The 10088-nt window shown below is 37.9% G+C and overlaps 2 protein-coding genes across 2 annotated transcripts; one reads left to right on the top strand and one right to left on the bottom strand.

The window, feature by feature from the left end:
* Nucleotides 1-378: 378 nt before the first annotated feature.
* On the top strand, nucleotides 379-5068 carry LOC120250014 (ABC transporter G family member 15-like). The gene is made up of 8 exons (XM_039258749.1): nucleotides 379-597; nucleotides 696-775; nucleotides 1140-1604; nucleotides 1719-1844; nucleotides 1927-2058; nucleotides 2696-3253; nucleotides 3335-3442; nucleotides 4618-5068. The coding sequence occupies exons 1-8, from the start codon at nucleotides 408-410 to the stop codon at nucleotides 4972-4974; spliced, it is 2016 nt and encodes a 671-aa protein (XP_039114683.1). The 5' UTR covers nucleotides 379-407; the 3' UTR covers nucleotides 4975-5068.
* A 261-nt stretch (nucleotides 5069-5329) lies between these two features.
* Nucleotides 5330-7885, bottom strand: LOC120250015 (CTL-like protein DDB_G0274487). The gene is made up of 4 exons (XM_039258750.1): nucleotides 7455-7885; nucleotides 6433-7356; nucleotides 6089-6322; nucleotides 5330-5908 (listed from the first exon to the last, which is right to left on the bottom strand). Exons 1-4 carry the CDS (start codon nucleotides 7689-7691, stop codon nucleotides 5726-5728), a joined length of 1578 nt encoding a protein of 525 aa, XP_039114684.1. The 5' UTR covers nucleotides 7692-7885; the 3' UTR covers nucleotides 5330-5725.
* Between the last annotated feature and the right edge of the window lie 2203 nt (nucleotides 7886-10088).

Raw genomic sequence — 10088 nt, 5'->3', positions numbered from 1 at the left:
TACTTGTGCTATACTCTGACATCCTCTTGTACTGTACTTTCAACTTTTTAACAAACCAAACAAAGAACAAGAGAAGTTGTGTTGTGCTGTACTTCAAAATTTTGCATATCAAACAGACTCATAAAATACATGATAATAACTGCACACTAAATTAATAATAAATAATAATAATAATTTAAAAAAAGAAAAAAAGAAGCGGTTGTTATCTCCCGCTTCTTTGGTTGGGAGATACTCTCTCTCACTCACTCTCTCTCTCTCTCTCTCTAACAAGACTGGGATCGCTTTCAGTGCTGTTAGTGTGACATAATTGCGCCCTCTTCCTCTTTGTCTTCCAGCTCATTCACTCTCGTCACTTCTGCTATTAAATACTAGATGACCATGGAGATGGGTTTCCTGGGTTTGGGAAGATGGAGGAGGCGAGCTCTGCCGCATACTTGGTCTGGGAGGATCTCATGGCTGTGCTGCCCAACTATGGCAGTCCAAGGCCAGCGAAGAAGCTGCTCCAGGGCCTCAGTGGGTATGCGGCTCCTGGACGGATCATGGCCATAATGGGACCCTCTGGATCAGGGAAGTCTACGCTTCTTGATTCATTGGCAGGTTTGGGGATTTTGCCTTTTTATTATTATTATTATTTTTATTTTATTTTTTTTATTGATTGTTTTGGGAGTTTGGTTTGATTGGTGGTATTGGAACAGGGAGGTTGGGGAGAAATGTGGTTCTCACTGGGAAGGTGTTGCTGAATGGGAAGAAGAGGAGGCTTGATTACGGTGTTGTGGTAGGGTTTCTAATTTATTCAAGTTTTTTTTTTTATCTGTTTTGATGTGGAAAAGAGATCGCCTTGCTTGTGTTTGATGAAATGCTTTGAGTGGGTATTGTGAATATGGAATTTGTTTACATGGAATTGGGAAGATTAGAGACAAGACTTAGCATGAAAATGGTCTAAGAGTGAAAATTGAGAGGAAAGTTGGGGTTTTTTTTTTTAACTGGAGTTGGAGCATACCCTTGGTTTTTCTTTACTGCAGGAATCATAGCATTTGTTCATGCTTTTTCTTACTCAATTAACCAAGCAATTTTCATGGCCCATTTAGTTTTTGAACCCTATTGTCTTGTGTAAATTAGAATCCTTAACATTTATGCAGGCTTATGTGACACAAGAAAATGTTCTGCTTGGGACTCTGACAGTCAGAGAGACCATCACTTACTCAGCTCACTTGAGGCTTCCTACCACTATGAGAAAGAAGGAGGTGCAAGCTGTAGTGGAACGCATCCTTGATGAAATGGGACTGCAAGAATGTGCTGACCGGCCAATAGGGAACTGGCATTTGAGGGGAATTAGTGGTGGAGAGCAGAAGAGGCTCAGCATTGCTTTGGAGATACTCACTCGCCCTCGTCTCTTGTTCTTGGATGAGCCTACAAGTGGCCTGGATAGTGCCTCTGCTTTCTTTGTGATTCAGACATTGAGGCAGATGGCGAGAGATGGTAACAAGACCATTATCTCATCGATTCATCAGCCTAGCGGTGAAGTTTTTGCTCTCTTCGATGATCTCTACCTCTTGTCTGGTGGGGAGGCTGTTTACTTTGGAGATGCCAAGTTGGCTACCGAGGTAGCGGATATAGTAAAGCTGCAGCCTCTGTTCACCAAGCTATAAAAAAAACTATGCTTTTTTCTGCAAAATCTATGAACTAGTAAGCTGATTTATTTTTTCCTTGTGATTCAGTTTTTTGCAGAGGTTGGATTCCCTTGTCCCAGCAGAAGAAATCCTTCAGACCACTTCCTTCGGTGTATTAATTCTGATTTTGATCTTGTTAATGCTACGCTGAGAGGATCACTAAAACACCTTGCAGTATGTATTCCAGTTACCGGTCTCGTTTCCTGTAAATTATAACATCAATCTTCTGATTTGCCTTTGTTGTTGATTAATTAAGGAAACAGAATCATCATCAGATCCTCTGTCAAAGTTAGGCACCTCTGAGATAAAAGCAATTCTTATTGACAGATACAAGAGCTCGGACTATGCATTAATGGCCAGACAAAGAATTCAAGAGATATCCAAAATGGTAGGTCACTTGTCAGTTCACATTAACGCATCTAGGTTTCTGTTACAAATCCTGTATCCTTCAGTACTCTCTTTTACTATTTGTCATAGGGTCTGGTTCTTCTTGGCAAATGAATAGGTTAAAACTGATTTTTACCAATCAAAAAATTCACAAAGATTTAGTAGCGTACTTACCTTTCCATGAGTGGACATATACTTTTAGGAGCATTGATGACAAACAAAAAGGGGCTTATCAGTTATCACACTCATCGGAAGAGAAAAACCAGTTTTAAACGCAGTTGTTTTTTTAGGTATAATACCCTAATTGGTTCCTCTATTTTTCTCTCTCTTCTCTTTTGGTCCCTCTACTCAAAAATGTGTCGCACTAATCCCTCAACTCTTGAAAATGACCCAATTTAGTCTCTCTACCCTTAATCTCTTCCCATCTAGTCCCTCTACTTTTAAAAATACTGCCAAATAATTAGCCTATTTTAGAGTAGAGGGACTAAATAGAACTATTTTCAAGAGTAGAGGGACTACTTGGGAGCATTTTTGAGTAGAAGGGCCAAAAGGGAAGAGAGAAAAGTAGAGAGACTAATTTAGGTATTATACCTTTTTTTTATAATATTTGACCCAGTTTTACCCATGATTCACTTCAGGAAGGGCTAACAGTGGGGTCAGAGAAAGGAAGCCATGCCACGTGGCTGAAGCAGCTCACTACATTAACAAGAAGATCATTTGTCAACATGTCCAGGGATATTGGTTACTATTGGGGTCGGATTGTCATATATATAGTTGTTTCTCTTTGTGTTGGCAGTGTATATTACAATGTGGGAACAAGCTATACAGCCATACTGGGGAGAGCCTCTTGTGGTGGTTTTGTATCAGGCTTCATGACTTTCATGTCCATCGGAGGGTTTCCATCGTTTGTTGAAGAGATGAAGGTTTTCTCACGCGAAAGGCAAAATGGGCATTACGGTGTTGCAGTATTCATACTATCCAACTTCTTGTCATCCTTTCCCTTCTTGGCTGCAGTCTCTATTGCTTCTGGAACTATAACATATTTTATGGTGAGATTTCACAAGGGCTTCTCTCATTATGCCTATTTCACCATCAGTCTCTACGGTGGTGTTGCGGTGATAGAGAGCATCATGATGATTGTTGCATCCCTTGTTCCAAACTTTCTAATGGGCATTATCACTGGAGCTGGTATCATTGTAAGACAACAATATTCAAATGTCGGAATAGAAATTGAGAAGGTTGCACACTTCTGAGGTTATGTTTTTATTTTGTTGCAGGGAATTATGATGATGACGGCCGGGTTCTTCCGTTTGCTGCCTGATCTTCCTAAGCCTGTTTGGCGCTATCCAATATCTTATATCAGCTATGGTTCATGGGCCTTGCAGGTTTGCCTACCATTCTTTTCATTCATATGTTACAATTGTAGAATACAGCTTATGACAAGAGTTTAGTGTTAAATTCTTCTGCTAAATGGAGATCTGGCTGTAAAGATGGACTTCTGACTTTCAAACATAAGCAATAGTATAATGCAGACCTTAGAGAAACATTTAGCTTTGAAGTAGAAACTGGTTTATGGGGGAATAACAATAAAACAGCTTGTTGATAAGGTCGTTTGCATGAGTTTGGCACTTGAACTAATTAAATGATGTTACACTGCCTACCACTCTTTGGAAAAGTTAAAACTTGATAGAATCACAGTTCATTGATTGGAGTGTTTTTTTATTAACTAACACACTATTTTAGAGTTCATTATTGTACTTAGAAAAGATTCGAACTTTTTTTTATTCCTTCGAGTGCATGTGCTAAAGTTGGTTTGGGTACTTGTTAAATTCATTTCAACAGGATTCTGATCTTTTTTTGATTGTCATAATTCAGCATGATTGTGCGCAGTGAAAACATAAAGGAGTGCAACTTCTTTGCAAAATGAGTTATTGTCCTAGAAAGCACTATTTTATACAATTCTGCAAGAAGCAATCCTAAATGCTCCTTGTAAAATACAAGTTGAGATCTTTTTTCTAGGTTAGCTTACAACATCATGCTTAGAGTTGGTGCTCTTGCTGTTATGCTACTCATTTGCCCCAGTTTCTTTGATTCCTCCCATGTATAATATGTAGACAATTTGAAGCAATATTTTAAGGTGAAAAAGCTATATACTATCAACCTGATCTTCTTCAATTCATGAACTAAACATTTAAATCTCCTTCATTATTATATTATGTTCAAAGTTTTATTCCGAAAGTCTTTTAAACAATAATTGGGGATATGTGCTTTTCTGCTAGAGAATCTCTCTTAAGCAAATTACAACTTGCATAGGGCCCATAAACAATTTTCAATGTTTGAACTCAGGCTTTTTAGTTTCAGTCTTAAAGGTGATCACGGTCTTCTGATTTAAAAAAAAAATTATTGAAAATTTGTCTGATTGTGTCCAGTCACGGGCGTGATGCTATGTAATTACATTCTTTTAAAATGCTTTTCTCCCAGTGGCAGCATACAAAAAACATTATCATGTTGCATCAATCTCAATGTTGGATATCTAATATGGATTAACAAAATTTTGCAGGGCAATTACAAGAATGATTTACTTGGTCTAGAGTTTGATCCTCTGGTTCCTGGAGATAAAAAATTGAGTGGAGAATACATCATCAAACACTTATTTGGAATCAGTTTGGCTCGTTCAAAGTGGTTTGATTTATCAATTGTTTTTGTCTTGCTGATTGCATACAGGATTCTCTTCTTTCTCATATTGAAGTTCAAGGAGCGAGCTTCCCCTGTTTTAAGATCAATCTATGCAAGAACAACAATTCACCATATAATGAAAAGGCCTTCATTTCAGAAGAGGAAATCTTCATTTTCTTCTCGAAATCCACCTCACCACCCAATGTCTTCACAGGAAGGTCTTAGCTCTCCTCTGCCATAAAGTCTAAGTTCCATAATAATTTTATGTTGAGTTTAAGAATATGATACTGTATATGCATATCATTTGGTGTATGCTTTTCATTTTATGTGTTGGGGTTTTTAAAAAAAGCAATTGTCTGTTTTTATGTAACAAGAATACAATGTAATCTTGATTTTTTTTTTCTCGGGTGGTTGGAATATTCAACTTCTAATAAGAACGCTACTTTACTGTTATATGAATCATTTAAAAACTACAGGTAAGGAACTTCTTGTCTAGCGTTTATTGAACTAATAGATTTTTCTGAATTTTTCTTAATTCACGGAAAAAATATAAATTAAATTCCGACAATATAATTGACATTTTCACAAGATGGCCATGGCAAGGACGGATGATAATATTGCAATGTCACAAAATTACAGGGCATCACAAGAACAAAAATAAGTTCCTGATTACTAGTGGGGATCCACATCCACACACTCAAAGCCTCCTTCCTCCCTTATCCGAATATTCCCAGCCACCAGAATGGTCCCCCATTGGATATGCCCATCAAGAAAAGACCAAAGCCTTTTCCATCAAAGTGATTGCTGACGTATTTGGAATCCTTTCTCTATTGATGTCCTCATCCTTTACCCTTTCTCATAGCCACACATCAATGTGAAACACCATCCATGATCCACTCATCTCAAGCCGGGAAGTCCACTTCAGTAACTTCACCATCCTCACTTCCTTCCTCTCCGTCGCAAGTCTTGAAGTCAAGAGATAGGAAGTCAAGTCATGCGGTAGCGATGAGACGGCGAGGAAACCGAGGCGTAGGAACGAGAGGGTCACGCCCTGAGTGGATCTGGTTTAGCCGGTCCGGTATGGTCGAGTCAAACAGCCGGTTCGTCGGGTTCTCAGCGAAACACACATAGAAGCACGCCACACACGCTTGTGGCAACGCCATTCCTATCCTCGTCTGCATAGTGCATATATAATAACAACATTAAATAAATAAATCAACTATTTTTTTTTTCCCTTCTTCATAATCTAATGGTGTGTCACAACATCATCAGCATCATCATTTTAAGTTAAAAAATAAAATAAAAAATAATAATAAAAAAAAAATAAAAATTTGATGAATAATTGAAGTGCTGACCATGAGATAGCCAACATAGAAGGCTAACAAAGAGACGGTGGCGGTGTAGTGTTTATGGGCGGAGAAGGTCCAAGAGGCAGCAAAGATAACACAAAGAGAACCACTGGCCACGCCTGTCAAGAAGCAAACCGCACTGGTGATGTCCGAGTCCACCAGCTCCTCCATCTTCTGCACCTCGAACATACCCCACGTACTCTGCGACGCTGCCACAAATCCCCTTCCATACGCCGCGATCTTATAAAAACCAAATTAATCTAACCAATTAACCAAAAGAACAGTGCTAGCTAGCTAGCTTTGTTGTATAGATATATATAGATTCTCTCTCAAGTCTCAACTATACTTACATGAACGAAAGCCCAGCTGTTGCCATAACGAAAGATGGATTCCATGACACGAAGGCAACAGTGCGCGCACGAGAACATGAATTCGTCCTCACCTTCCAACAAATTGAGCGCGCGCGCGACGATGCGGAGGAATTCGATGGTGGGAACGAAAAGCGAGCCCAAACACGCGCTGCCGAGGTTGAGTGACAGGGCGCGCTGGAAGCTGAACTGAACGTTGCACTGCATCCCGCGGAGATAGTACAGAGCGATGACGCGGCTGACCGTGAGATTGGCGACATTGCGCATCACTTCAGCGGTCCAGGCCAGGCTCAGCACGAGCGCGATGATGGTTAAGGGTGGGTAGTAGAAGTTGAGAGCGCCGATGATGGCAAAGCACCAGATTGAGATCCAGAGGAAGCCGACACCGAGCATGAGATAGGCCGGGCCGTTCAAAGCTTGGAATTTGGCTACTGGTGTGAGGGACTTAGCGAAGACGCGTGCAGTGAATGGAGTGCGGCGCATGGACCAGCAGGCGTAGAGACCGGTGCCGATGGAGAAGAGGATTAGTGCGATGCCACAGCCGTCTGTGGCCGGGAGAGAGAAGCAGAGGAGGAGAATCCCTGCCGCCATAGTGGTGGCAAAACAGGACCAGAGGATGAACCCAACCATGAAAAATGGCCACGTCCGTACTGCTTTTTGCCAGGCGAACGCTAAGAAGATGGCAAGGATTGCAGAGCCTTCGATAGGAGGAAGCCAGAACTTGAGCACCATGCGTGCTCTCCTCGCACGCCATGAGCCGATGTCAAGCAAGCCTTGCACGCCTTTGTAGCTGAAGAAGGTGATTGCGGTGGTGGCAACCAGGAGATGGAACAAGAAGAGGCACAGAGAGATTCTGTTGGTGTATACTCTGGAGTTGAGAGAGATTATGCCTATGTTGTTTGTTCCCTGCTTTGTTGATTGATTTTACATGAAAATTAGGCAAAAATAACTAGAAAAAAAAAATGGAAATATATATATGGGATTTATGAATGGTATACACGTACCTGAGGAGGAGTGGTTAAGATTGGCTGAACAGAAGAAGGGGTTGGAGGAGGTGGGGATGAGATGTGGATGGGGTCTGGAGGGCGTTGTGCTTGAAGTCTAGAGATGGTTGCTGCAGCTGCAGGTGGCTCTGCAACCACCACCACTCCTCTTTTCTCTTCTTCATCACCTTCCTTCTTCTTCTGTACCTCCTCCTCCTCCTCCTCCTCCTCTTCTTCTTCTTTACCAGTTCCTGCCATTACTTTAGCTAGCAAAGTTCAGGGAGGTGGACAGGAGAATTTAAGGAAAGAGAAATGAAGTTTGGTAAATGGTCTCCGGCGGCTGGAATTCTAACATCAACAACATCAGCAGCCAAACATGAAAGTCTTCAAAGTGTTTATGATGAGAGAAAGAGAGAAGTAATGGTGGTTTGCTTGTTACCGTTGCTAGCCATTGCTTTTCTCTATCTCTCTCTTAGTCAGCATTGTCAGTATTTTTATCTGAGTTGTTCCATCTGATCAACGTGCATGATAAATGGACGGTTGTGATTAAGACTAATGAATCTGATTTTTTTTTTATTTTTTTTTTAATGGGAGGATGTTGGTGTGTTTGGTGTTCCCAGTGGCCATTAAGAATATAGAGAGAATTATATAAATGAGCTGGCATCTGGTGAATGGAGCGGTGGCCTTTGGCACTTTGCTTCGTAAATAGAGCGAAACGGAACTGAATGAGTTCGCCGTTGAAACGGAGCTCCTTTGCTTGCGTAGTTTGCATGCCGTTCCGTTTTGTACAACATCTGGAATTTCTAAAGTGCGGACATAGATGACATTGACACCTATGCTTTTCTCGTAGCTGTCGATTAATTTTGTGTTTATAATAATAATAATAATAATAATAATAATAATAACTAGGCATTCTCCCCGACCTTGCATCGGAGTTTTTAAAATTTTATGAAGAGTTTTGAAACAATATCATTTAATTTTAAATTCAAAAAATATATAGTTTTTTATCCTAAATTAGTTAATTTATCATTTTTAATTATTTAATTATTTTATTTTTTAAATGAAAATATGTTACGGGTTATTCCAAAGAAGATATTTATTAATTTAACATATTATTTTTATCATAAAACTACACAATATATGCTTAAAAATATTTTTTAGGACTAAACTAAATTAGAGGGATAAGCATAACATAAATATTAGACAAATGAAATATATTTACTGAAAGATACTTATTTCTCTATGGTTTGATATTTTAAAAATTATTTTATTGGTTATAAAAATATTTATATAAATTGAACTAATACAACCAAAATTTAATAATATATATATATAACTATTTATTTTATAATTAATAAATACTACTGATCAATATAAGGTAATCTTATCTTAGGTGACCATATATCAAATCCATATTTATAAATCCCTCCAACTAAACACAAAATTTTATAATGTAGCATTCCAACTACATCAAACCAAACACTAGATTTAACACTCCTCGTATTTTTAAATATAGTAATTACAACTACATTGTAATTTGAAATACATTGCATTTTTCAACTACATCTAACCAAACATTACTTAAAAATACTTTTTCCGAAAGTACTTCTAGAAAACTTAAAAAAAACATTTTTTTTAAAAGTCAATCCAAAGAAGCCCCTAGCATGACAAATAAGGCCAAATCAAGTGAGCATGCAAGGTCTCAGATCCTGTCTCAATATGGTAGATACATCTAACATAAGTACAAATTTTTAAAAAGAAATACTATAAAGTCCGGTGCAAGAAAATTCAAACTAGCAAAATTAAAAAAACAACATTTATTCATTACTGGTGGTTAGGTCCACTGGAAGGGTATAATATTATTAACTTGAAAGAAAACTAGGTGACTCTTCGCTCAATGACTCCCGCTATTCACCAAACAACCCTATGCCTAATTTGAAAGAAAGGGTGAAAACACATTTATTAGCTCAAAAACAAAGTAACGCTAAAAATATAAAGATCACAACAATTCTCAAAATTTCAGACTTTAGTACAAAATAACATAGTAGAGTATAATACTTATCAAAATATAGTTAAAAAACAAAACAATATAGCAAAATATACAATTATTATCAGGTAATCCAGAATATATGTCTCCCAATTCACAATTACCAAACCAAAATATCATAGATTATTTATTTAAACTCGATGACTAGAGTCAAAGGTTCATAATTCATTTGTTTACCCTCGATGACCCGTGCCAGATTGCCAAAGTCTGTTATTCTCCACCGACGGAACTGTGCAAAACTATAGTTTATTAATAGAGTTACATGTTGACACAGACAATGTTTAACACTTACTGACAGTGTTAGTTTATAGTTAATTGGAGATTATAGTTGTTATGACAAAATATTTCATGTCCACAAAATAATAACTAAGTCCTGACTAAGCAAATTTGGAATAAACCACCAAATAAAAATCCTACCAATTATATGACCCTATTTTTATAATATCAAAATAATCAATTATTTAAACTTGAACCGTTAAGTATAAATTATCAAATAACTGAATAATCTAGACAATTAAAAAAATATAATTAATCATATATATATATATATATATATTCAAGCAATTTAGAAAAATATAAATAATATGAAATTAAATAAAAACATTTAA

This window comes from Dioscorea cayenensis, chromosome 19 (genome assembly GCF_009730915.1).
Source record: "Dioscorea cayenensis subsp. rotundata cultivar TDr96_F1 chromosome 19, TDr96_F1_v2_PseudoChromosome.rev07_lg8_w22 25.fasta, whole genome shotgun sequence".
Classification (NCBI taxonomy): domain Eukaryota; kingdom Viridiplantae; phylum Streptophyta; class Magnoliopsida; order Dioscoreales; family Dioscoreaceae; genus Dioscorea; species Dioscorea cayenensis.
The sequence above is the reverse complement of the archived record's forward strand: the minus strand, read 5'-3'. Positions and strand labels throughout refer to the sequence as shown.

Coding starts and splice junctions, on each gene's coding strand:
- LOC120250014 (XM_039258749.1), top strand. CDS start 408: ATGGAGGAGGCGAGCTCTGCCGCATACTTGGTCTGGGAGGATCTCATG. Junction 776..1,139: donor GGCTTGATTACGGTGTTGTG/GTAGGGTTTCTA, acceptor ACATTTATGCAG/GCTTATGTGACACAAGAAAA. Junction 3,254..3,334: donor TCACTGGAGCTGGTATCATT/GTAAGACAACAA, acceptor ATTTTGTTGCAG/GGAATTATGATGATGACGGC.
- LOC120250015 (XM_039258750.1), bottom strand. CDS start 7,691: ATGGCAGGAACTGGTAAAGAAGAAGAAGAGGAGGAGGAGGAGGAGGAG. Junction 6,323..6,432: donor ACAGCTGGGCTTTCGTTCAT/GTAAGTATAGTT, acceptor GGTTTTTATAAG/ATCGCGGCGTATGGAAGGGG. Junction 5,909..6,088: donor TCTATGTTGGCTATCTCATG/GTCAGCACTTCA, acceptor TGCACTATGCAG/ACGAGGATAGGAATGGCGTT.